The 26,602-nt window shown below is 41.3% G+C and overlaps 3 protein-coding genes across 6 annotated transcripts in view; 1 reads left to right on the forward strand and 2 right to left on the reverse strand.

The window, feature by feature from the left end:
* Positions 1-5,473, reverse strand: part of OLAH (oleoyl-ACP hydrolase) — a 32,112-nt gene extending 26,639 nt beyond the window's left edge. For 2 of the 3 annotated variants that reach the window (XM_064506003.1, XM_064506001.1), the window contains exon 1: positions 2,516-4,466. The gene's annotated coding sequence lies outside the window, so the exon portion shown is untranslated. Of the gene's footprint in view, positions 1-2,515; positions 4,467-5,369 lie in introns of those variants that run through there. The other variant, XM_064506005.1, reaches the window with a different exon arrangement.
* Positions 5,395-25,307, forward strand: CROT (carnitine O-octanoyltransferase). Of its 2 annotated transcripts, XM_026098598.2 has the most exons (16): positions 5,395-5,512; positions 10,555-10,679; positions 11,596-11,777; positions 11,967-12,091; positions 14,317-14,425; positions 16,383-16,476; positions 16,570-16,695; positions 17,140-17,241; positions 17,841-17,924; positions 18,024-18,131; positions 18,429-18,559; positions 19,933-20,056; positions 21,997-22,075; positions 22,865-22,958; positions 23,126-23,245; positions 24,368-25,307. In XM_026098598.2, the coding sequence occupies exons 1-16, from the start codon at positions 5,398-5,400 to the stop codon at positions 24,486-24,488; spliced, it is 1,839 nt and encodes a 612-aa protein (XP_025954383.2). In that variant the 5' UTR covers positions 5,395-5,397; the 3' UTR covers positions 24,489-25,307. The 2 variants fall into 2 exon arrangements, with proteins under 2 accessions (XP_025954383.2, XP_064362070.1); XM_064506000.1 differs by lacking the exon at positions 17,140-17,241.
* The window catches only part of LOC112982321 (phosphatidylcholine translocator ABCB4-like), a 47,292-nt gene continuing 45,588 nt past the window's right edge, over positions 24,899-26,602 (reverse strand). The window contains exon 28 of the mRNA XM_026098609.2: positions 24,899-26,080. Coding sequence (XP_025954394.2) covers positions 25,874-26,080 — 207 coding nt within the window. The 3' untranslated portion in view covers positions 24,899-25,873. The remainder of the gene's footprint in view (positions 26,081-26,602) is intronic.

Raw genomic sequence — 26,602 nt, forward strand, 5'->3', positions numbered from 1 at the left:
TACCTTATGGTAGGAAGACGAATACTAACTGAAAAGTACAATAGAAAACACAAACAATAAAAAAACTGCTTTTGCATTGGCCATTAGGACAAACCTAGAAATAGTCCCAATAGCTCCATCCTTCAGAGAACATAAAGCATAAGGTAAATAAAAATTGAGTGCTCCCACTACAGGACTGTTTTGGTATTCCGCAAATGAAATATTTTCTACAGCACATTTTTCTATAGCACAGAGTCTAGAAACCTAAGAAAGGTGTATTTGTGAACTTCAGGAGCATGCAGCTTGCCAGCTGGGCAGTCCAGGAGCAAAGAGGCTTCTCAGATATCCAGCCACTCGTAAATCTTAAGATACCAGACATCTCATTCATGCATCCGTGAGTTAAACTGGTTGCCTGCATATTCTGCAAGCCAGAAAGCAAGTAACTCCAGACTATGCGCTGAATTTAGGTGTAAGATAGTCTACTCACCAGCCTACCAATAAACACAGAAGTGGATTGAGGAGCCTGGGAGTCAAACAATTCACCAGGCTGGTAGGTAGGGAGTCTACTATCAAAGCAGCTGGATTACATACATGCAGGCATCCAATAGAGACACCTGGCTGGGAACATGGGAGCCTTAAAAAGTCAGGGCATCAGCAACTTGAGATCTGCAGGTTTGTAATAACCAAGCAGGCAGGCTGTAGGACAGTTAGGCAATGTGCTTCTCTATTGACTTCATCTTTAGAATAGAGATGCAGTTTGTGCCACCTATAGATACCAGCATGTCTCAGTGTCCTAAACACTGCAATCAAGCTGGAATTGCTGCAGGTGTACCACTACCTTATGGTGACACATTACTACATCACACACATGCTTGTTCACCTTCACCATTCACATCATCTTTAAGTAAAGCAGAACGTGTATCTTTTCCAAGGTATTTCCTCATATTTTTTGGAAAATAATGGTCTCATGAAAAGAGGCATTCCATTAGGGAGAAAGCACACGTGTAAGAAAGTAACACGCAGTGTAATATCCATTACAGGGTTTTTAGGACTACAGGCTCATACACCGAAAAGTTCTCCTTCTTAGGCAAAAGCAATGGTACGATCTTGCATTTAGAAAATAGCAAAATGAATAAATCACAGGACAAAACTCTGAAGGAAACCATGTCTCACTAGGTCCTGAACTCAGGAAACTACTGCCGTTCATTTCTTAAAAGATAACGAAGGTAATCTTTAGTCATTATACCTAATGGCTATGAACCAATGGAGAAAAGTACACAATATGCTCAACTTCTTGCTCTCTCAATCATATTTTTCCAGCAAAGTATCATTCAGAGCTATATTTTTAACAGATTATATTCCAAATAGAGGTTTAATGTAGTTGCTGATACCTAAAAGCTGATTATGAAAAAAAAACCCTTTCTACCAACTGAAATTCTATTCTCCAAAATGCCATATACCTGTCACTTATCTTAGACTTGGAAAATGTAGGAAATTTATGTTGAGAAACTTAGTTGTGAAAGGCTTGCAACTGATGTGCTCACAGCATAACTAATGCAAAATTACTGAAATTAATATTAAAGTCACACAACATGCACTCCCAGTGTTACTACCTGGACCTTCAGGGTGTTGAAACTGCAAATGCAAAGAAAGCATATGAGGACATTTCAAAGCTGAACAGCTGTATAAACATTGCTCTGATTCCTGAGTAAACTGTCCAATTGAGAGAAGGAGCTGTGAGAAAGCCCATAAAGTAGAACCATGCAACGTAAGAAAGGTAAAACTGTAGACAAAGGTAAGACTGTTGAGATGGGGACAGGCAGCAGCTCAAGGATTCAACAGGGAAAACCTCAAAATGGAAAGACACAAAATCTTAAGGAAAAAGTGAGATGAAAAACTGCAACATAAACGATCTGTCACAGGGAGCAATGAAAGCTGACCTGTTTCCACCTGACTAGCAAAGACTCTAGCAAATGACTTATTGGAGGTGGTTAACATACTAATGCTTAATTTAGGAGGTCACTAATCCTAGGTATCTTTTGTGTGTGTTAACCAACAAATAACTGCTTTACGTATAACTGCATATAGCAAAAGGTGACTGGAAAAAGCAACTCAGAGAGGGAGGAATAGTGAGATAGGTAATGGGAAGCCATTTTAGCAGCAAAGGCATGTAGCAACAGGGAAGCAACCAGAAGATCCCACTACTGCAGAATAAAGTTGGTGGAAGGAAGTAAGTCAAAGAACAAAGATCTGTTCAGATAAGCTGTGAGTGATAATGCAGAACGAGAATGCTGAAATTTTACTCTGAGCATGGCAGGTTATGCCATAGAAAATATTTTCAAATTGATGCCAAAGCCATGAAGAAAGCCAAGAAAGGAGATGAAGTGCTCAGCATGACTTCTATTACATCATCCTCTGTCCTTAGTATTACTGCTCTAAATAATATACAGATTGACACAATCTTTCTTTTTAAGAGCAGAAAAGAGTAGAATTAAGCAATATTTCAGCAGACAAACAGATGGTTTATCTTATCTACCTTGCTTTCGCAGCACATACGCTATGTGTGCTCCTGCGCAAACACAACACTGAGGCACAGCGTCTTGGGGGAAAAACAAAAAAGACAATATATCTTCATATTTCTATCTCCATAATCCAGCCCGGGTATTAGAATAACTTGATGCTATCTAAAAGGTGTGGATGGAAAATTTTTGGCTGGCGCCCAACTCAGATAAAGGTCATAGCAATTCCCATAGCAACAATTGAACACCTTAAAGCAACATTTCAAAAACTTGCCACTTATAATACAGACTATGACAAAAAGGTCTTTCTTATTTTCCAGTTACCACTACTTCAGTGCCAAGAATAATCAAGAGATGGTACAATTATCTGGGGTTGCAAAACTAATTTGCAGCATTTTCTATCACATTCTGAGTTTTCTCTATCTATTCAAAGTTAGGTTTAAAGCTATGAATTGAAACTTGAACTAAACCCTACATCTGCTTAGAAATAGCCTCTACTATATACTATAAACCCCTTGTTAAATTGCATTTTATTTGAAGAATTGTATTATATCTTTGTTCTTTTGCACAGGCTACTAATTAGACTCTTGGATGAAGAGGTGATTGCCCTTGCTTTTATTCTCTGAACTGCCTTTAGACCTACCTGGAGATCAGTGAAAAGAGAAGGCTCAAGCAAACTTTCAATGTTAAAAAGTAATACGTCACAGGCAGCTTTGAAAGGGAGAGGGCCACAGAGATTTGAAGTCTACAGTCCCCAGGAGGGAACAGGCAGCCACAGGAATCTCCAGCCCTTACATGGCCTGAGGTAGCAAAGATGTCTGGAGCCTTATAGGGATGGAAGGGAGTAGTAGAGTCTGATCAGTTATGCTGGGTTTCTGTAGAGATCCTGAGTAGCAATCCCACCCTTGAAGTGGGGGTGGGAGGCCTGTGGCAGGTCTGCCTCCACAGCCTGATCCATACCTTCTATCTCTAGCCTTGCCTGGATGATGCAGATAGCCTGAAACGCACCTTCCTCTGCTGCTATGATATGGCTATGCTATGTCCAGCAACTCTTTATTACTGGCTCTGGATGTCTTCCTCAAGACCTCTCTGAGCTGCCAGTCTTTCACCAGGGACTCTTCAGGACTTGAAAGATCTTCAGAGCAGCCAGGTCCCCCCAGGAACAGAGGGAGAGGGGAAAATCTCTGGGCAGAGCCACAGCTCCCTCTTGCACATCACCCACTTACACAGGCAGGTGGCTGAGGTTTCTTCAGTACGCCAAAGGACAGTCTTGGTGGACATCACTACAAGTAGAGACCTTCATTAACTATGGCAAGTTGGACTGAGTAGGCCCCAGGTTGCTTGCCCACCACATGGAGCGCTTGACCATGCAGTGGCCTGGAGCATTTGCTCCAGGAGGTAAGGGCTGCTCTAAATCCCACTCTTACCCTTATTGATAGTTGGTACCCAGTCCTACTCCTCTGGCGCTGCTTATCAAAAACCTCTGCCCCATAAGCCTCTCACGCATGCCATTTTAACGAGCTGCACAAAAAACAGCTGGTGGAGCTCTGCCTGGTGTCGCAGAGATGTCACTGTATGTGCTTGAGCTCTTCCCCACCCTTGCATGCTGCCCACCCGCAAAGCAGTGGGACTGCTTACCCTCGGGAGGGGGTGAGGAGCCCCTGAGGGCCAGCTGGGGCTTACAGCCAGTTTCACAGCCCGCTGGGGCTGTAAACCAGTGGTATAACCATGGCCCGCTGGGATACAGGCCGAAGAGGACTCCTCACACTTGCAGCATCCTCAGTTGTGCTGCCAGAAGACCCAGGCACACAGGTACGACAAGTGCGCACGCGAGGCAGCTCCTGCTGTGCTTCTGCTGCGTTTTGTGCCTGCCCTGGCCATGGGCGCAGGGGGCTGCAAGAGCCCTGCCCGCTGCCTCCTAACCGCAGAGCCCCTCGCGGCAGCGACTCGGCCTCTCTCACAGGCGTCGCTGCTCGGCCCCCCCGGCACACAGTGCCTTAATTCCCGACTCGCCCCCCGGCATCGCTTCATGTCGCCTTGTTTGTCGCTGCCCCCGCCGGCGAGGGGCCGCAGGGCGGCGCGGGGAGCCGGGAAGGCGGCGGCGCCTCCAGCTCCCGCTCCCGGCTGTGCAGCGCCCCCAGCTCCCGGCGGCGGCCGCCGCCTGCGCGGGGCCGTCCCGCCCCGCCCGGTTTCCGGGCCCGAAGCGCGGCTGAGGTGAGGCCGGGCAGGCGGCGGGAGCGCAAGCGGGCGGGCAGAGGCGGCGGGAGCCAGCGAGCCCCGGCCAGGGCGAGGCGAGGTGAGGTGAGGTGAGGGGCGTCCCGCGGGGGGACGCGGCCGGGCCTCCCTTGGCCTCCGTCCTCGGCAGCCGGCCGGCCTTCTCCAGCGCCGCTCCTCGGCGCGGGCGGGCCCCGAGCCGCGTGGGCCGCCGCAAGCACCGGCGCGGGCCCGGCGGCGGCGGCGGCGGAGTCCCCCCGGGCCGCGGAGCGGCGGGGCGGCGCGGGAGGCTCCGCGGGCATCGGCGAGCCGTGATGGCGGCCGCTGGCGCCGGGGCTGCCGTGTTCGCCGCGGCGCCCGCCTCGCCTGGCGGCCTCGCGGGCGGGTGTCTCGGGGGCCCGGCTGCTCCTCGAGAAGGAAACCGGGCGTCAGTTCGTTAATGCCGGCGTGACCGGAGGAAGCCCCAGCAGCCTGGTGGTGGTCGCCTTTCCCGGTGTTGTGCGTATCCTCTCGCAGCGGGAGGCATCTGCCAAGAAAGGCACCTGGCTTTCTCAGTAGATGCACTTTGCCGTGTAAATAGCAGGGAAAAGAAAAGGAAAAAAAAGGGGGGGGGGGATACGACACTAATCTCTAATTTAGGCTTCATAATAGACTTACTATTAATTTTTTGCTGCAGATCCACATCATGGATAAGCAGGTGCTTGAGTCCTCTGAAGAGCGCACGTTCCAGTACCAAAATTCACTGCCTTCGCTGCCAGTGCCTCCTCTTGATGAGTCTTTAAAGAAATACCTGGATGCAGGTAATGACTTACTATTGTAATAGCAGTGTAGCATGTGCTGTTGTATCCAGGCTGACCTGAAGATAGTTGCAAAGTAAGATTTGTAGAGGCAGGTTGTATCAACTGCTGTAGTTTAAAAAAAACCCAAAATCCAGACAGGTTTAGGGCAAAAAAGCTCTTTTTTTTTAGATCCAGAACAGGAAACTAATTAAAGTGTCAGAGCAACCTGAGTACAAGTTCCTGTCTTATCCTTACTTGCTTCTCTTCAGCATGAAAGGGAATCAGGTATGTGTGAAGGTTGTTGGTTTGGGGCTTTTTCCCCCTGAGGGCTAATCTTTCTGCAGCTATATGAGCTGATCTAATAAAAGATACTGCCCTGCAAATCTTGTTTTGAATAATAACTTCTTTGCTTGTTTATGACTGGGATTGCCCAGGATCTTTTTGTTAAAAGGGGATTTCAAGGTCTTTTTCATACTTAAATGAATTTTCTTTTTTTTTCATGAATACTATTAATTAGACAGCAGTAAGGAAAGGCAGTGGTGGGCATTTTTGGATAATCTAACTTGGCAAGGTTTCTGCCTTGAAGTGCTAGTTGTCTAAACAAGATAGAATAAGAGAAAAATTTTGAAAACATCAACGCAAATGTGTGTAGCTTTGTTTACAAAGCAGAGCTGATTGGTTAGCTCTTTGTTATCATATCAGACTTTGATAAACCAGGGAGGACAAAGTTATGTTGCCCAATATCTTCCTTTATTTTTTTTATGTTTCTTTAATCATTTTCAGAACTCAGAGACACTGAACTCTTCTCTGAAACATCTGCTTTATCTTACTATCTTATAAGACAGAAATGGCAACAGAATAAAACTTGGCATTCTCTCCTTAGCAGAAACCAGTATTACACCATAAATTCCCTTTGCCAAAATACAAATGCCTAAATTCACTTCGAGTTCCCTTCTATTCTAATTGAGTGCAGTAGAAATGGTGTGATGGATGGTAGCGTTGATAGGAGAATGCTCTCTGTTCGATTATGTCATTATGTTTTGATGCTGAATGGTGGCTTTGGAGAAGGAGCATTATGTCACAGATGTGTGCATCACCAGGTTTTTTTGTTGTTGTTGTAATGCAGATGATTGGAATTACATGTGCTGTGATGGTAGAAAGCAGGCAATAACAGAATGGCCCTTTAGAACTCAGTTTTGTAAATCCAGCTGGACTCTCCAAGTTAATGAATAACTCTTTCTTGGAGTAATAAAAACTGACCGAGAGTTTGCTTGCTCTCGTCATCTGATTCTGATCTGTGTTTTCATAGATACCTATCACATCTCTCCTCAGTTGCGTTTTGTTTTCATGCTGAAGTTATTTCCTCCTTACTATTCTTTGTGGATAAGCCATTCTGTAACTTCAATCATCCTTGTGGCCCTCTCAAGTCCCAGTAGGAGTTGGGGAAAATTTAGTCCTATACTTGTTGTTCTACCACAGTCTTTCCTTGTACACGTCACTTAAAGCCACATTCTGTGATGCACTGGCTAGGTCATTCTGAAAGCTTAAGCTCTTCATCTGTTCTGTCCATGAAGTTGGGTGAAGGAAGGGACGTGCTTCTGGAGAGTGACTCAGAGCCTCCAAATGACCCTGCATAAATGCTCTGAATCATTCTTTGCCTGTCCTCTATTGGTTGGAGGAGATCCTAGGTACTTAATGTGTGTCAGTTTGCCTGCTGATAAAGTATAAAGGGTAAACTTACCTGTTTAAAGCCAGTCAGCTGGGCAAGCTGGACAGTGTGGGTTTCCAAATGTGCCATATTTGGTGCTTCACAGCAGCTGCCTCTGCTTTGGAGTCAAAATTCCTAACCTTGTTTTGAAGGGAGGCCTTGAGCAGGTGAGGTAAAAGTAGCCACAATGTGTAGCCTTTCAGCTCACCTTGGAGGCTGAGACTTGGAATCTTGGACCGCTCAGCCTGAGAATATGAAAACCCAAAGCTCCTGCTTTCGGAAGGTGCCCTGACTATACAGCTAAGGCTGTCTTGCACACTATACTCCTTGTTCATGGATGGAGCTGAGCTCTTGTGCAGAAAGGCAGACAGGATCTGTGGGCCTAGAGATAGTGACAAGACAGAAGTTGCACTGAAGTCTAATGAGAAAGGGACTGAGTTCTGCTCCTTCCTTCTGGTGCTGCTTCTACATCTGATCAAATAGATTTCAAATGGAAAATGGGCATGTAGTCATAGAATCACATAAGTTGGAAGGGACCTCCAGAGGTCATCTTTTCCAACTTCCTGCTCAAAGCAGGTCCGGTTAGAGGAGGTTGCTCAGGGCTTGCTCAGTTCAGTTTTAATATCTCCAAGGATGGATTCCACAAACTCTCTGTCAGATTCTCCTGTCTTGAGTCCATTGTCTCCTCTCCTGTTCCTATGCCTCTCTGAGAGGAATAGAGCTTTGTCTTCTCTGTGCTGTTCCATTTGGTTGTTACAGACTGCAGCAAGATATTCCCTTTGCGGTCTCTTCTTATACTGAGCAAACTCAATTCTCAGCCTCTTCTCGCCATCATGAGCTCCAGACTCCTAACCATCTTGGTGACCCCTTGAACAGGGACCAGAACCCAGTAATTTTATTTTCTCATTTTTTGTGGGCTGTGCATATTGCTGTGTAGTGACTTTGTAACCTGAATAACAGACCTGAATAACAGAGGATAAAGGCTCCTTTCACACTGTGCCGTAATAAGTTCACTGTCTTGGAAACCTGTGCGTCGGACTGCCCTCAGACTGGGGAGAGTCTGGACTCCAGGTTTTCCATATCCTGAGTGAATGCTGTAATTGCAAAACTGTCACAGTACAGGTGGATGGCTCTGTCTCTATCGTTTCTTTCTCCATCTGTGTTCAGAACTGAAGTTAGTGCAATTCAAACTGCATCTAGATAAGGTCTAGATATGTTAGGTAATGCCTGAATGTGCTTGGCTGATCCTGTCCAGCTGGGCTGTAGGTGGAATGCTGGTACCTTTCCACTCCTGGTGGTGGTGTGATGGAATTTGTGGAGGCCCCAATGAATTTTAAGCAGATGCACTGTTAGATGGTGCTTGAAAGTGGGTGTTCTGTCTTGTTGCACAGGGCTGTCAGAATCCATTTAAAGAGGCATTTGCTCTTATTCTCTCTGTGTTTCTCCTGTAAAATGGGGAAATATCATTAAAACTTGCATTAGACTGATGTGTAGTAGCATAAGGAAGCCAGGATGTAGCTGAAAATGGATTTTTTGCTTTTCTCATTGGAAGAGATACTGCAAAATACTGAAATTCCTTTTATGATTAGGATAAAATTTGACTTATTTTGAGAAGGGACAAGAAAGACTTACCCTTGGTGGAAGAGGATCAGGTTAGGGAACATCTAAACGAACTGGACATGCGCAAGTCCATGGGACCTCGTGGGGTGCACCACGAGGGAGCTAGCTGATATCATCACAAGGCCACTCTTGATAGTCTTTGAAAGGTCATGGTGATTGAGGAAGGTGCCTGAGGACTAGAAGAAAGCAAATGTTGTTACTGTCTTCAGGAAGGGCAAGAAGAAGGGTCTGGGGAACTACAGGCTGGTCAGCCTAACCTCACTCCCTGGGAAGGTGAAAGGTGATGGAAAAAGTAATCCTGGAAGCCATTTGCAAACATAATAAGGACAAGAAGGCGACTGGGAGTAGACAGCATGGGTTTACAAAAGGGAAACCATGTTTGACCAACCCGATAGCCTTCTGTGATGAGAGTGACTGGCTCAGTGAGTGACAGGAGAGCAAGGGATGTTCTCTTGACTTTAGCAAGGCTTTCAACACAGTCTCCCATAGCATCATCATAGACAAACAGATCAAGTGTGGGCTAGATAAAAGGTCAGTGAGGTAGATTGAAAAGTGGCTGAACTGCCAAGCTCAGAGGGCTGTGACTAGTGGCACAAAGTCCAGCTGGAGACCAGTAACTAGTGGTGTCCCCCAGGGGTCAGTACTGGCGTCAGTACTGTTTTTCATTAATGACCTGAATAATGGGGCAGAGTGCACCCATAGCAAGTTTGCAGGTGACACAAAACTGGGAGGAGTGGTTGATACCACAGAGTGTTGCGTTGCCATTCAGAGGGACCTCAACAGGCTGGAGAGATGGGCAGAGAGGAGCCTCATGAAGTTCGACAGAGGGAAGTGCCAAGTCCTGCACCATGGGAATAAGCCCATGAGCTGGTACGGGCTGGAGACCAGCTGGCTGGAAAGCAGCTTTTCAGAAAAGACCCTGGTGTCCTAGTGGGCAACAAGTTGGCTATAAGTCAGCCATGTGCCCTTGTGGCCAAGAAGACCAATGGTATCCTGGGCTGCATTAGGAAGAGCATTGCCAGCAGATCAAGGGAGGTGATCCTTCCCCTCTACTCAGCCCTGCGCAGAGGGGTTGGACTCGACAATCTCCAGAGGTCCATTCAAACCACAACCATTCTGTGAAGAAGAAAAAAGTGGTGGTTGGAGGCAAGTGATCATGATTGCGGTAAGGCATAGTTGTGAGGAAGTAAGGTTTTAATTCTACCAGGATAGGTGAGTATTTGAGACCTGGCCCAACTGAAACGGCTTTTGTTACTTCTGAAAGCTGGATTAGAGACGATACAGATACACAGTTAGTAAAAATTAAATCAGTATTCTTCCTTGTTGTTTAACAGCTGTAAGTAGATCACTCAGGGATGACGCTGTAGCAACACAGACAGGAAAATAACTGGTAATCATGTCCAGTAGCCTCAAAAATGAATCAGACTTTGTTGTGAAGGTGTCAGACAAGTGGAAGAAAAGAACACCGTGCCATATGCTAAAGGTTTCGTAACCTTAGTATAAAGGTAACAGATAGTACATTATATGCAAGGTAAGCGTAAGAAAACAATTAGGTGTGCCTGCATGCAAACCACCATTAGCAGTGCCTCTTACTGTTACTGACTATAGATGACATGGTATAAAGGTCTTAAGGAGGGGTATAGGTGAAAATAATGAGTAGTTTATAGATGTTTACAGAGAGTCTTGGAATAGATCTCAGTGTGCAGTTGTCTTTAAAAACATTTCCTTTTTACAGTGAAGCCATTTCTAAATCAAGAAGAATACCAAAGAACTGAGGATATAGTTAAAAAATTTGAAAATGGGATTGGAAAAGAGTTGCATCAGAAATTACTGGAAAGAGCTAAAACAAGAAGGAATTGGGTATGTATTTGCATACTTAAGAAATCATGATTTAACTTAGTCCTCTTGGGTATATATGTTGCTGCATCTACTTCACTAGGATAGAAGATAATAGGATCTGTTTGGAAACAAGTGGAAAGTTGATGGTTCAGGATCTAATTTTGTGAGGCACTTAGATGTAATCTTCGATCTTAGGATCTTCATTATATCTGCCGCTCGACCTGCAAACATGAATATACTTGCTTATATTAGTGATTTTTCAAGTTGAGTGGCTAACTGGATGGCTTTTAAAATGCTTTCTCTCTTAGTCTCTCCTCTATCACCTCTTCCCTCCCCCCCCCCCCAAAAAAAAGCAATTTAAGACTTCAGTCTCTTTCCTTTCCTGAAGAATCTACATGTTAGCATTTTAAAATTGTCTATCAAAAGAGAAAGAGATACAAGGGGGACTGTTATCAAATGAAATATATGAGAGCTCTGTAAATCTTAACTTGACACACAGGAGGGATTTTCAAATCATGATAGAAAAAAATACATTATGAACTCTTTGTCCCAGATTCTCTCTCACACAGATCTGCTCTCTTTCCATTTTCTGTGGAATGATCCCTCTGGTATTCACAGCAGCTGCAGCTGACAACTACAAGTGGTTAAGCAGAAGATGAGTATCAGGGAAGAACTCTTTGTAGAAATTTCCAATTTAATACCCTTAAACAGTATTGAATTTTATTTCAATGGCTTGAAAAGAGAAGTACTAGATGTGTCATGACTCTCAGCAAGTAGCTTTTGAACCACTGTCCTGCCTTCTGTTACATAGGAGCTAGTATTCAAAATATTTTGAAAAAGAACTTAAAAGAGATTAGGCAGTTGAACTGTGATTCAAGTGGTTATTGAAGAGTTATGCCTAAAACATATTCTGACGGTAAACTTTGTTCATTTTCAGCTGGAGGACTGGTGGCTGAATGTGGCTTACCTTGATCTTCGCATATCAACGCAAATATATTGTAACATAGGAGGCCCTGGCCCCTTTATTGAAAACTACTGGCCACCCAAAGAAGGCACTCAGATAGAGAGAGCAAGTGTTAATATATGGCACACCCTGAAATACTGGGACCTATTAAGAGCGTAAGACTTCAGTATTTAGAATCAATTATTTGTTTTTAATGATCTGTGTGTACATGAGTGATGGAAATATGTTTGCGTTCATTGGCTTAAATTCTTTGCAATAGAGGATGGGCTTGTCTTACCCTGATCTGCTTACATAGCTATCGCCTCTCGTGCTTAATTAATTTCTATGTATTTTGTTTACTATAGAGAGAAGGTGGCAATAGAGAGATCTAAGAATGCTGTTTTGGACATGAGCCAATTCCGAATGCTTTTCTGCACTTGCAAGATTCCTGGCGTTACCAGAGACTCAATCTGCAATTATTTTAAAACTGGTAAACAAATGCAAATTGTGGGTTCATACAAGCAAATGATTTTGCATTAGGGGACTAACGGAATGGTCACTTCAATCATAAAATATTTGATTTCTGAAGCATTGGGTCAGATGCTGGCTGTTGAATACATATGTAGGGAATCAAAGAAGAAATCTAACCCACTAATTTTGGTATAATTTTGGTATTGGTATAATTTTGGCCCTTTTTGGTCTAATATTTAGTATTTAGTTAATGTTAAAAGAAGACTTTGCTTCAAATTGTATGTTACCAGCCTGATGCCCGTAGCAAGTATGCTAGCATTAAGAATTCGAAATAGACAAATGCAGTGTGTTATAGATGTGGGTGGATTCTGTGTATAAAATGGAGAGAACTTCAACATCATTTGTAATTGCACAGTGATTCTTCCCACAGTGATTTTTCTGGAGTATGCTTCCACATAGTCTGATGGGATGCTTCCTGCTTATTTTCTATCATTGTGCCATTTCGTGGCTTGGTCAAGTACTTCCCTTTTCAGTTTTGAAAGTATTCCACAGTGATTCTCAAAACCTTTCTCTTAACTCTGAACAGTTTTCTTGGGTACAGGGTCAAGAGTTGGAGAAAAAGGGTAATGATCTTATTCATCCTCCACTAATGAATCTTGTAGTATTAGTAATCAGCTGGTTGAAATCATACCAGTCTGATTCATCCAGAGGTCTTTAGGAGCGTTTCTCTAGTGAATCAAGGGAGATGTGGATTCCTGCAAAACTCAGGAATTCAAATGGAAGGAGGGATTGCGTTGGTCCATAGAAGTTTTTTTAAAGAAACTTCCATACAACAGAACATGATGAGAAGATACAGGATTGCATGCGAATTTCAGGTTTAACTTAGGGTTATAGTTGAAGAGTCAGTTTAAATACCAAAGTATAGAATAAACATCCAGATGGTTGAAACTCAGAATGTCCTGTTATGAGTGCACTTAATTAGTAAAGCATTAAGCAGCTGTGATCCTGTGGAGATATAAATCATTCCTATCCCTTTTCTGCTTTAAAATATTCTGAGATGTTCATTAAAGGATTTTGTGTTACCATTTTTCACATGTCATATGCAGCAAGTGACATTTATTTCCATGTAGATTGTCTGCTTCTAGATTAAATATTTAGTCCATTTATTTGCCCTGGTTCTCTCTGTGATTGGTGGAGAGAAATGAATACCTCCAGAGCATGATTCAGGTCATCCAGATATGTGGGTATATAAAACAAGCAGAAGGAAGTGCCCTCTGGAAAGGGACCTGTTTCTGTCCTTTGGCTATGGAGGGAGCTAGCATAGTCTGGACACTTAAAGTAGGATTCAAATTGCGGAGCAAGACAGCTAAAATTTGACGGCTAATGTCAGCTCGGTGTCGAAGATCCCACTAAAATGAAGCCAAGAGAGCCTGATCAGTGGCCCCAGAGAACTGTTAGTTCATCCTGCAGCAGATGCCTTAATGGAAATGGATGAAGAGCTTCCTAGACTTCATTAAGTGTATTGAGTGGGTCAGGCACTTAATTCTAGGTATCATCATTTCCATGCTTAATTCTACTTCTGTGCTTTAGACAGCTAAGGTTAGGAAGATGCTACCTAATGTATGCTGATTTGCTATCATCCCTTATGATTTTTTTTTTTATGTTAGAACTTAACTTCTTGATCTGTAAAGATGAACTGCACATGAAATAATAGATTTCCCCCATGTCCTTAAATTAGGTAGGTATAGAATTGTATTGTCTGATTTGGAAAGCAGGGCCATAAAGAAAGATGTAAAAGAGAACAAGTACCTTATGTCTAAGATTAAAGTTTTTTTGGATGTCCATTGTTGGATGTGTTTGGAATACTTGTGGATATAGCTGCATATGTTTCTCCTTTTTCCCAAGGTAGAGTTCTGGGCTAGAATAGACATAGCACAGGGGCTCAGTTTGAAAAGAGTGTGACCATGTTTCCTGGGGTTTTAACATCTGTTTTTTGATGGGAACCTTTTCCAACTCTTTTAGTGTTACCTTCACATAGGTGGATTTGGTAAATCAAGGTTGTGGCTAGTGTGGGCCAGCATCACCTGTATTTCTTTATAGGGGACAAATTTGTTTGTCAGTGCTCTGTTTTTACAGAAATGGGTCTGCTGGTCTCACTGAGTGGTCTTTTTCCTGTATCTGTCACTCACTTTATCATCAGTGTTGGGTTCTTATGTTTTGTTTTGGTTTTTTTCTTCATTTCAGAGACTGAAGGTGAATGCCCATCTCACTTAGTAGTCCTGTGTCGAGGCCGAATGTTCACCTTCGATGCTATACACGAAGGCAATATGCTGAATCCTGCAGAGATTTTCAGGTTTTCAGACTATCTTATTTCAACTGAGCTGTTGTATTTGAACTACATACCAAAGAGAGTCTCCTTTTCCCCATCTCCCTCACCCCCCAAAACTGTATCACCTGTAGCTGAAGGTTCCAATTTCAGTGAATTCTGGATCAGTGATGGCATATTCCTGTTGTGAAACATGAGGATCTTGTACTTTTATAATACACCCTAGAACGTCATGCAGAAAGGCTGAATGAAGATGTTTCAACAGGGAACATCATCTGTGTGTGAAGTTTTTTGGTATGGACTTATCAGGATTATAAGTAACAAGATCAATCCGTATGGATAATTGTCTCATTGCTACTTCATCATTATCAAAGATAAAGCACCGCTACCCTTTTGACTCCATTTTAAACCTAGTACACCTTGGTTGCTCTTGACAGGATTAGAGGGCTGTGTTTCCTGTTGGTGAGTGCAGCAGAGACAGAAATCCTAGTTTATGGTGACTGGCAGTACTTTCTACTAGCAACAGAGCAGTGCAGCAGCATTTCACTCACATTTCCTGTCTTTGCATCATACCAGGGATAACCAGCCTTGTTTGTGCTCTTTCATACTCCTGAAATGCTGCTGGGGAGCAGAGAGAAAGAATTTGGCTCTTTAAATGGTAAATTTCAGTACTACTAGTGCAAGTGGCGATGTTTACAGCTTTTCCATGTCCCCTGTCCTATCTCCCAGTAAATCACAGTCTCATGCGGAGGTGCCAGCTGTTCAAATTGGCAATGCAATTGTGGCTACAGCCTTTTCTGTGCTATTGGGTGAAGTCTAACATCACTTATACAGAGGTAGGTCTAGCATAAATGCCTTCAGATCAGTTTGGAACCTACGTGCATCTACTTCCTGAAGAGGGATTGCACATTTCATCTTCTAGGAAGAATTTACTGCATTCGTGAAAGTGTTGCTTTTGGAGCGCAACAGAAGACTTTTTTCTGTAGTTAACAAAAAAAGATGTCTGTTAAAATTAACAAAAGATGGATGGCCAAATTCCTCAGGCAAGGAAAATCTCTAGTTAGAGCAGCTCAACCAAGTTTTCTGGGAAGTCTGGTATTTTAACACTTACCAAACATATTTCAACGTCTGTATTTCTAATTTTTCTAGTGGTACATGTTAGATCAAGGAAGTGACAAAGAAATGAACAAATAGAATGCAGACAGAACAGTAAAACCCCAAACCTAAAGCTTTCTGTTGCCTATAGGAAAGGCAGTTGTCTTTCTTTGGTAACCTCATCATGGGTATCTTGTATTTTTGACAATTGCTTAAGAATGATCAGTGATGAAGTTTAATGGGCAAGAGTGCCAGAACACAGGACAGGCAAGACTAGTGTCTGCATTCTTAAAGGTCTGTAATTTGTGGAATTTCTTTAACAAAGGGAAAAGAAACCCAGAACAGTATGTGCAAAACTTGGTTTGCAAACTAAAAATCAACTCTGTCAACAGCTCTTTGAAGTGTGAATACAAGGAAGAGATAGGAACAGAAGTATTCTTGTGTAGTTCAGTCTCTATTTACGATAAACTCTTTTAACTACTGTTCTGGTATAAACTTCAGGGTTTTTCTTGAGTTGAAGTTTTGCCCTCATATCAAGTTAGTTGCTCTATAAGCTGCACTATTGCGAGTGTCTGCTACTAAGGAAAGTTTGAGCTATGCTGTTGAAGTCTTAAATCTAGTTTGAAACTGAGTTAAGTGCATACAGAATACTTCAGGATCATGACTGTTTATGTGTAAGTTTGTACTGGTCTGGTAGCTGCAATTCGAACTAATTATTAATGACTGAAAACAGAGCAGGCCTTCAGCTGCCCTTATGTTCTGCAGGAGCTGATGAACACTTCCTGAAATTTCACATTAGCCTCTGACAGTAGAACAAAATTTTCAGCTTATCAAAGAAAAAAGAAGTGACTGTGATCTCATCTCCATATATTCTTTTTTAATTTTAAAGGCAGCTTACATATATCCAGAAAAGGTGCCATAGTGAACCAGATGGACCAGGACTGGCAGCCTTAACAAGTGAGGAAAGGACAAAATGGGCAGAGGTTGGAATAATTCATCAATTGATTTCTCAGAAAAGCATTGTGATTGCTGGAAATAGGGCATTTCACTTAGCTCTCTCTTTTTATGCCATATAGATACGTGAATATTTAATTGATCTTGATCCAAAAAACTTAACTCTTCTGGAAAAAATTCAGAGAAGTTTGTTTGTGGTCTGCCTGGATGATTCTAGTCCCTATGCAACTCCTGAAAACTACAGCGAGGTAACTAAAGATTTTTGATAATTCTTACCTGAGGGGGGTTATTTAAAAATTTCTTATGCAAATGTGCATACCCTTTCTGTGGTAAAGCAGCTCTTCTTGCTACTCTAGAACAGAGAAAATGAAGCAGATGAATGTGCAGATAATATTTCTTGTTGATCCACAGGCATATTCAAACAGTTCTAATTGTTAGAATACTGGAAGTGAGAATGGCTGAAATCTGTTAGCCCTCCATGCTCCAGGGTCCTCAGAAATATAGTCACCAGCTTTTTACTACTCTCTTAATTTAAAACATGAGGCTTATAATCATGTTTTGTCTTCAGCTGGTTGTAAATGTCTTCTCTCTCGGACAGGCCTCACCATCTTAGTGTAGGCTTGGTTTAACTAACAGTGTTGGTGGTCTACTCAGAGTTTTTGAAAACACACAGTATGTAACTTTTGCTTTAGGTTACGAGGATGGGGCTAACAGGTGATCCCACTGTCCGCTGGGGAGATAAATCCTACAATATCATATTTTTTTCCAATGGAACCTGTAGTGCATTCTGTGATGTAAGTTAAGTGTGTTTTTTCATTATAAACCTTTCAAGTGCTTCTTTCCTAACTTTTCTCTTTCAGAGTAATATTTTTAATGTATTTAATGAATTCCTTTTCAGTGCAGTCTTGTTTACCACGCAGCTTGTTTGGCAAACTTCCAAAAGCAGTCTGCTTTTACAGTGTTCAGTATTACACCATACCCGAATTAAGAACATGAGTTGTGAAATCATAATCTTACTTCTAAAAGTATTTAATGAGGGAGTTCCAAAGAGAAGAAATACATTGCACAAGGCGGCTTAAAATTAACTCTTTGCATTACATACCTGCTGCCAAGCTATGTTTTCAGTCTCAGATAACCATTTGTGAATGGCCATCCTGCCTGAAATCTCCTCCTCCACAGCAGTGCTATTTTGTGCTTCTCTGTGTGGCTGCAGAGCAGTCAAAACAGCAGATGGACTTATGGTAGTTCTACATGTATTGTAGAAGAACTGGAAAAACAAGTCCAACACAGTGCAATAAAGCTGTAGGAGAAAGAGTAGGGTAGAGGAGAAAAAGCAGCTTGATCCACTTCCACTTATGCAAACAATGTGACATCTTGTCTTGTGTGATTCCAGCATTCTCCTTTCGATGCCATGGCTTTAGTTACCATGCTATCTTATGCAGAAGGCGAAATTAATGAAAGTGAGGGGAAGTGGAAGGTATGTGTTCTCTAAGCTTTCAAATATACTAGTTAATGTGTCTTTTCTTACAGATAACATTTTCTCTTTTCTTTCTTTCTGTCTCCTTCCTCCTCCCAGGGATCAGATAAAGTAAGGGATATTCCATGGCCAGAAGAACTTGTATTCACAGTGGACCAAAAAATTATGAATGAAATTGAATGTGCTAAAGAATCATATTACAAAAAGGTAGACTTTCTAGCTGCTTCTCTTTCTTAATTCTAGCTGCTTCTCTTTCTTAATTGTCACTGAAATTTTCATTCTATTTGCCTGTTTTTATCTGGCCTTTCTCCATGCCAGAGAACAGGGAGGAATGTGTACTACTGATTTTTGATTTGAACCAGAGGACTTACACCAGTGCTAAATTTGTTCCACTGTTTGTTTTTTTTTTTAAACTGTGTGTGTTTTATTTATTTAAAGTGGGTAGAGTTGTGATTTTTGCAGTTCTTGACTTCCTCTGTAGTTATTCCTCCTGTGGTTTGACAGGTATCTGACCTGCAACTAGTGAGTTATGCCTTCACATCCTTTGGAAAAGCATTGATTAGGAAGAAGAAACTTCATCCTGATACATTTGTGCAGCTTGCCCTCCAGCTGGCTTATTACAAATGTCACGGACGGTAAGAAAAGTGCATTACTCGGATTAGGAATATAAAAATAGATTCTTGGCGAATGAGATGGATCTGGAGGTACAGAAGGCCCTGTAATGCCATGTATAGTTTGCTGAGGTTATACAAGAGTGAAGAAGTAAAGTTTCTTTACTGTAAAAAATGAGTATGGCCTTACTTTGCACCACTGAAATCCATGAGGCTTGTGCTCTTGGATTCGGAAGTGTGTCCTTCTGCCCATGGGGAATATGCATGCGTATACTGTGGAGCGGAGGGCAGAAGACGATCTGTGAAAACACGTATTAGAACAGTAGATGTGAATAATTGAATAAATGCCTGACTCACAATTGATTCTTTGACGCCATACAGTTGCTCAGATGAGAAAAAATCTTAATCTGTAGCAAGTGACAGCCATCAGCAAAAAGGTTCGTCTTCCAAGCCTGTAAAAAGCCTCACAAACCTCACACTCTCACTTTTTCTTGAGCACCATAGAATTTGAAGCGTGGGGCAGAATAATAGAGATATAGATAGTGACCATCCAAATGCCTAGCTCCGTTTTGGGCATGTCATTTTGGTTTGTATTCTCAGTAAAAGACAGCATTCTTCCAGATGAAGGTGCTCCCAAATTTCTCTTCGCCAACTAGCACTATCATGGCTTGTGTAAGTCATTACTGACCTGGTGGGTGTTGCTTGCTTCAGAAAAAAAGGTTTCCTTATGTGAGCATGATGCTTAGTCACTGAAGATGCTTGTCTCATTGGAAGAAAGGTCACGAGCTCTCACAGTTCACAGAACACTGAAATAAATTAATTGTCCAACTGAAATAGCCTGTTAAGCCTGTTTTAAAATCATGTTTATGTGACATGTAAAGTATGTTTTAAATGGTGGAATCTCACAAGGCCTAGGCACCCTCCAGGACAGCTAGATGGCTTGCATTATGCAACAGATAAGGACCTGAACCTTTTCTTTTCAAACATAAAAGTATTGGGAGATACTGCTTATTTCAAGTGTGTTTCGTAATTTCGAATTTTTGGATGATGTAGATCTTTTTTTTGTTGGAAATACGTATTGAAATTGAAGCTTGCATTGTTTCTACTTATTTACACTAGAAACTGGTGGCTCTGTAATCTGCAGAAAATACCCGTGACAGCACAGCCTTTTTAAGGCATGGTTACAGTACTGGCACTTTTTCAGTCATCTGTCTCCTAAAAGCTTGCAGCTTGTTAAAGCTCCTTTTTAGACACAGAATAGCAAGAAAATTAGTGGCTTACTGGTAGATATAACTGGGTTCAGTGTGTTGGAAACTTCACAGAACTTTTTCTGTTAGAGCAAACAGTTTTGTAGAAATAATGAGAAATAATTTCTCTTCCCTAATTTTTCTTCTTAGTCCGGGCTGCTGTTACGAAACTGCCACGACCAGGCGTTTCTATCATGGCCGCACAGAGACCATAAGATCATGTACTGTGGAAGCAGTGGAGTGGTGCAAATCCATGCTGGATCCTTCTGCCAGTGTAAATATGCTTTAACCGTAATGTATTTAGAAGGCCTGTCATTTGATCTGCTTACCATTCATTTTACTATTGTCTCATTAATGGGAGTTGACCTGTTGCCAGTGCAACAAATTTCAAATGTTGGGTTGCGTGAAGGCTGGCTCTGGTTGTTGTGATTGAGGTGAGCTGTAATGTGTCAGCTTGCTTTTATCTTCTATTCTATATTTACCTTTTGGTTCAAGTCTGTTTTAAGCTTATTTGCATTGGTTCCCACCCAGCTGCTTTTTGAGGTGTGAAAATCAATGTATTCTGCTGTGGGGTTGTTCTGTTGTTTTATTTTAAGTAAAATGGGGAAATGTTCATCTAATTGTGGAGTCTGAGAGCCGGGTTGAAATCTGCTTGTGTCGTAGTGGCAATAGGGATATATTCCAGAGTGTCTCTGAACAGCTGAACCAGTGACCTTTTCTCCTCCCAGCTGCTGCCCTCCTGGTCTTTGGCTGGCAAAGGATTTCATGCCTTTCTTGCCAAGTGAAAGCTGTACAAAAGTTCTTCCTGTTGTCCCCCCTGCATGTCTCTCAGAGCCTGAGAAGTTAAGCAAGGAGCACATTTTGAAACAGAAGGCTACATACCTTTAAGGAAATTCAAAGTTGCTATGTTGTTAATGCATCTGAGAAACATACAGGAATATGTAGAAGTGTATGTGATTGATAATTAGTTGTATAGAGCTGGACTTCACTGGCTTCTTGTCATGTATGCTGCAGCTTTAAAACTCACTTTTCATGCTGTTATTCAGATCTGCTTTCTTATTGTAAATCTGGCTTCCTGTTACTTCCCTGCTCTTCGGTTATCTTCTAACCAACAAGGAGGCTTTTATGAGTATTACATACTGAGGTTTGTTATTTCCCACAATAGCTGTTTGTAGCCTTTTTCTCCTTCTCTTTGTCATTTTAAATACCATCCCAAACATACTTCCAGTACTATTTTTCTATGATAAACTCTTGTGGGGCTTTGAAAAGCATTCAGTCAGTTCAGTAGTATTGAAATTAAGATGTTGAAAAGCCTACCGCTAGGTACTTTGCAAAAAATAAATCCTTTTGTCTCACCTTTTCCTTTTCTCCCTTGTAAGCCCACTATCTTGATTGTTATCCAAATCTGGCAGTTACTGGCCGGGTTTCACATTTCTCTTAAATAATGAATACAAGGTTCTTTCTGAGTAGTAAAATTACTACCAAGATCTTTGACTTGTAAGATCTTAGTTGTGTAGAGATCTTTCCCAAAGCCTCCATTACTAAAACCTGTGTTTGTTTTTTATTTTCTCTGGTTTTAGTATTTAAATTTCAATTTAAAATTGACAAAACATTATGGTGGACAGAACTACTGGCATGGAAATAATGTTTCAATCAGTAGAGAAAAGTTGGGAATGCAGCTGGCATCTCTATGTTTTAATTAGAGCAAAGATGTAAGATAAAGCACAACATAAAGTGCAATCTCGTGACAGTTTTTTCTTTTTATTTTTTTGGCATGAAAATTGATGATCACTTATATGCAACTGCACCTGCTAAAAGCTAATGTCTTTCTAAACAAGTGGTATTGTGATAAATTGTTGAGTTTGTTTTCTGTAGTTTATAGAGGCCACTTTATTTTTTCAACTTGTTTTGGGCAAGAGCATGAGGTTAAGGATACTATTCTGTGCAAAAGTGGCCTGAATAAATGAAAACAGATACAGGAAACAAATGAGCAAGTTCTCATGAAAAAGGAATTTGGATTTGGGACCTGGAGTTTGAGAAATTTAGGAAAATGGGTGAATCAAAGGTTCTAATGCAGCCTTTTCAAGTTCCTACATTTTCTTCTGTCTGGAATTGCTAGAACTTGCAAAAGGGGAAAACTTGCTGATATGTTTCCTGATGTGATACTCACCTGGATTTTGTTTTTTATTTTTATTTGTCTCTTTCTTTGCACAGGCTTATCAACGACAACAGCTGATGCTTAAAGCGTTTGCAAAGCACAATAAAATGAGGAAAGAGTGTGAGAATGGAAAAGGTATTTTGTGTTCAAAAATAATTTTTTTCCTTGTGGATGAATATTGCTGTATGCAGATACATTTTCTTTGTCTCCTTGCTGTTAACCTGAGTAGAAACTACCCCTTAACAGTTTATATTTAAGGAATTTGGGGGAGAGGAACTAAAACCTAGTCCTTGCACCCTTCCGTGTGCCCCAAAGACATATTCACTTTTTCTGACCTATTAAACATTATTCCAGAATACCCTCTGGCCAGATAGTGTACTTGGCTGGAAAGTGGGAAATGAAGTCTCCTAAGGTGGAGGAGAGAATTGGGAGGGATTCTGTCCCACCTGTATTAGTGTGTTACCCTATTCAACAAAGGAGAAGAGGTAACAGCAATAGTCACCTGATGAACCTTTGTACTCTGTCAGTCCTTTTTGGTGAGTTATTTAGGCAACTGTGGCCTTGAAAGCTTCCTGTTCATCCTTTGTGAGTAATTGCTGGCAGTGGTCCAGTTTCACTGTGTGCCTCTCTGACTGAAATGGAAGTTTTCTTGGTTTTTGTTTTCCACAGCAACTGTGCTGGATTTCAGTTCAGTTCATTTGCGTTGTAGCTAAGTGTTGCAAACTGAATGCGGTGAAAGCCTTAGATCAAACATTCGGGAAGTGTTTGTATGTACTACAGCCTCAGTCTTGTTGCATTTTTTGCACAACTCAGTCATCTATCTGTCCTTGAGCTGCTATTTGAGCTTCCTGCTATCCAGCCCAGGAAAAGCAGAAAATCAGGAAATGCTGCTCTTAATGATGCAGTATTTGCATTTCTTTGCAGGATTTGACCGTCATCTTCTAGGTCTCCTACTCATAGCACAGGAGCAAGGACTTCCAGTGCCAGAACTTTTTGTGGATACTGCTTTCACAACTAGGTAATTGGCAGTCTTGTCCTGTAAGGAGTTCCTCGATACTGAGGACTATGTTACATTGGCCTTAAGTATGCTGATTCTGTGATCTGTAGAAGAAGGAAACTTTTTCGTAAAGGTCACTTTGTTTTCAGTTAGCTTTAACACTGCTTTTATTTTGTGTTATTTTACAGTGGAGGAGGTGGGAATTTCGTTCTTTCAACTAGTCTGACAGGCTATACTAAGTTTAGTGGATCTGCACTTCCTATGGTACATCATGGCTATGGCTTTTTTTATGCAATTAGAGATGACAGGTAAGAATACAATTTCATCTTGGGCATGGTTCTGTCAGTATCGCAAGGAGAAGGGCGGCTGAATGAGGGAAGGAAAGGACAGAAGAAATGAGGTCGAAGTGTCAGAAAGCGTTGTGAAATGAGGTAGATGAGAAATGAGAATAGAGTCATTAACATTCTGGGAAAGAGCGTGTGGGAGGAAGGTTGGAAGGACAAACAGAGAAGGTGAGGTGAGTACTGAGGTACTGACAATGAGCAGAAAGAAAAGAGCAGGGAAGATGAAAGAGGGAGGAGCGGAAAAAAGTTAGCTTGTTTTAAAATAAGCTTTATTTTTAGAGGCCATTAAAGGTAACATATGCAAATATGTTTTTAAATAGTAGTAATTGACAGAGGTAGACCAGATGGTTAGGGAGTATAGGGGAGCACGCTGTCCATCTCTCTTGGCAGTGGAGCACAAATCTCTTTTTTCAAAGTAGACCTGTTTGAGTAAGGAGAAGCTGAAGCATCTGGAGTCACTTTTTATGAAACAGTAGAATTTGAAAAGAACCAATTTTGGCTTTTTAGTCTTATGGACCAAAATTATTACTTGTTCATCAAACATAATAAACTGCTTGATTAAATTTATAATATATTGAGATAACTTGCTATTTTGTGATTTAGGTGTAATTTGTATGACTTGTTTCTAAAACTAAATATGAATTTTGTGCAGATTGTGTTCAGTTTGAGAATACAAATCGTTCATACTTTGACCTGTCGCTCTATATTGATAAATAGATCTGGATAACGATTTACCTTCATTAGGTAAACAGTAAAAAGTACTTTAAACCTTACACTAGTTGCAGAGAGGAAATGTAATTCACAGTACTTTCAAAGCAGAAAAGTTATGTAACTAAATATGTATTAGAAGTGGGTATTTAAGTCAAAGAAGTTACAAGTTTCAGGATCAGTCAGCATTATCGCTTACTGAAGGCACTGAGGGTGTGGATGCCTCCTAACTCCTTTGGCCATTGAGACAGTATGTTTATGTGCCAATTTTTGCTTCAAAATGTGTATCAGTAATTTGACATTTCAGGACAATTAGTGTGACTTGTTCTAGACCATGACAATTAAGAGCGATAACTTTCTTGTTTTCTATATTGATAGGATTGTTGTCACCTGTTCTTCATGGAAATCATGTCCAGAGACTGATGCAGAAGTGCTGTGTAGAACTGTGTTCCAGTGTTTTCAGGACATGTTGCAATTAACAGTTACAGCTCAGCTGTAAAGTTGATAATGATATAAAAGAGCTTTTGCAAGCTCACAAGTTATATGTAGTACTCTGAAATGAAATGCTAGGCAAGAAAACTGTTATATTCAAGTTAAAACATTTAATGATCTTTATGAAGTCTACCTATTTTTATGGGCTTTACTGGTAGCAGTACCCATTCAAGAGTGATGTAGCCATTTGCAACAACAATGCAAGCAGTAGTACCTTATCTGTGTAGAACTATGCAATAATAAAATATGCCTCAACAATGCAAATGTATTTGAAAGACATGGTGTTGGAAATGGAGAATTTGTGGAATTTTGTATTTATGGTCTTAGTAGTAACATGTAGAATACTTTGTAATCTAATTATACTGTTTACTTCAGTGGAGTACTAACCTGTACTTCAGAGTAACCACACTGTCCTCATAGGTGATTGTGCTTCCTGTTCACGGTGGTTTATGAAATAGAAGGGCTGTCTTCATCAGGCTGTATGTTATCTTTCACTTTTGCTATTGGGATTATATCAAACAAATGTTCTATCCACGAAGGGGGATGTTCCCACTACATTTGTTGTATAAGAGCACTACAATCTGAAATATTATTGAGAACTCCTTTTTCAAAATAAAAACAGAAAGCAGGATATTAATTGGAAGTTCTCCAGAGTTTACATCTTCTAGGGAACTGTGAATCTCTCTGCTGCTTTACACTAATAATACACAATAAAAGTAAGCACTGAATGCAGTTTGATAAGATTCTCAGGATTTTAAGACTTTTTGATTCCTCTATTCGAGCATCTTTGTATTTTCCTCTCTTAATAAAGCTCTTACAAAAATCATCTTTGTATTGATTGACTGATTTATGGATAGACTGATTATAGCAACTAACCTTTATGAAGGAGCTGATCTTGGGGACGAATGACACACCTGAAGCAGAGATTCCAAAAGACCCCCCCACTGTTTTCCTTCTTCTTAAACACTGGAGTTTTGGGAGAGTTTGGGGATTGTTTTACACTAACACCTACATCCTCAGCTAGCACAGAACCAGTCTTCTTGCCCTCTAGAAGCTCTCTAACATACTTTTTTGCAGTAAGAAGGACAGGGTCTCCCTTTTTATTTTCTTCCTCAAAGCTTGGTGCTTCCCTGTATAACAGGCCAGGATGTGTATTTTCAATTTGAGCAACAGCAAATACTTGTGCTGGTGGAAGAACATTCAAAGTGAGGGTTAGGTTCTTAAGTAACTGGGGTGCATTTCCTGTATTAGTTACAAGATTTAAGGAAACTATTTACAGAATTTTACCCAAACCAGAAGTACTGAAACATCCTTAATATCCTTAATAGTGTCTCATAGAAAATACTGAACCAAATGTACAGCTGCATTTCAGCAACAGGTACTGTCTGTTAATCATACATTGTATGGCCTTGTTTGAACATTGACCAGAGAGTAGTAGATGCCTTTTTCAGCTAAGAGTTGTTGATGGGTCCCTTGTTCTACAATCTTGCCATTCTGGACCACGGCAATCTTGTCAGCGTTCTGGATGGTGGACAGGCGGTGAGCTATCACAATGCAGGTGCGACCTTCTCGGGCTTTATCCAGGGCTTCCTGGACAATCTGCAATGAACAAACCAAAAGGCAAATTAACATAACAAAACAAAACAAAACTGCCTGGCAGGAGTGAGCCGCACAGAATCTCTCATCTCCTATAGCAATGAGAGAGGTGAGGTTTCTAGGGCATCAGCAATAGTAATTGAACAACTTGAGCATCCAGATTTTAAACTGAGCCTACAGTGAAAACCTGTCACCACTGATGACTGTTCAGTTCCCTGTTTGTCCATCTTTGGGGTGGACAGAATGCAATTGCTGGGTGCCTGCTTTTATATTTTCACTTGCACCTGCACTCAGGTCAAATGGACTTCACCACAGCCTGAGCTCTCCTTACTCTTACAGGCAGGTCTTTGTCACTCTTAGAAATTGTTCCGAACAAACTGAACTGGCTCCTTTTACAAGCCATTGGAAAATGCCATAGCAATTATGCTCCAAATTTCAATTCTACTCATTAAATAATTATGATTCAATCCCCTAATTGTTCCTTTATCAAATCATGATGAAATCAAACCATATGCTGGATAGTTT

The sequence above is a fragment of the Dromaius novaehollandiae genome, chromosome 2 (genome assembly GCF_036370855.1).
Source record: "Dromaius novaehollandiae isolate bDroNov1 chromosome 2, bDroNov1.hap1, whole genome shotgun sequence".
In the NCBI taxonomy this organism is placed as follows: Eukaryota; Metazoa; Chordata; class Aves; order Casuariiformes; family Dromaiidae; genus Dromaius; species Dromaius novaehollandiae.

Bases quoted from the DNA above. Each gene is read 5' to 3' on its own strand.
- CROT (XM_026098598.2), top strand. From the start codon at position 5,398: ATGGATAAGCAGGTGCTTGAGTCCTCTGAAGAGCGCACGTTCCAGTAC. The intron at 17,242-17,840 runs GTAAGTTAAGTG...GTGTGATTCCAG, and splicing joins CCTGTAGTGCATTCTGTGAT to CATTCTCCTTTCGATGCCAT. The intron at 17,925-18,023 runs GTATGTGTTCTC...TCCTCCTCCCAG, and splicing joins AAAGTGAGGGGAAGTGGAAG to GGATCAGATAAAGTAAGGGA.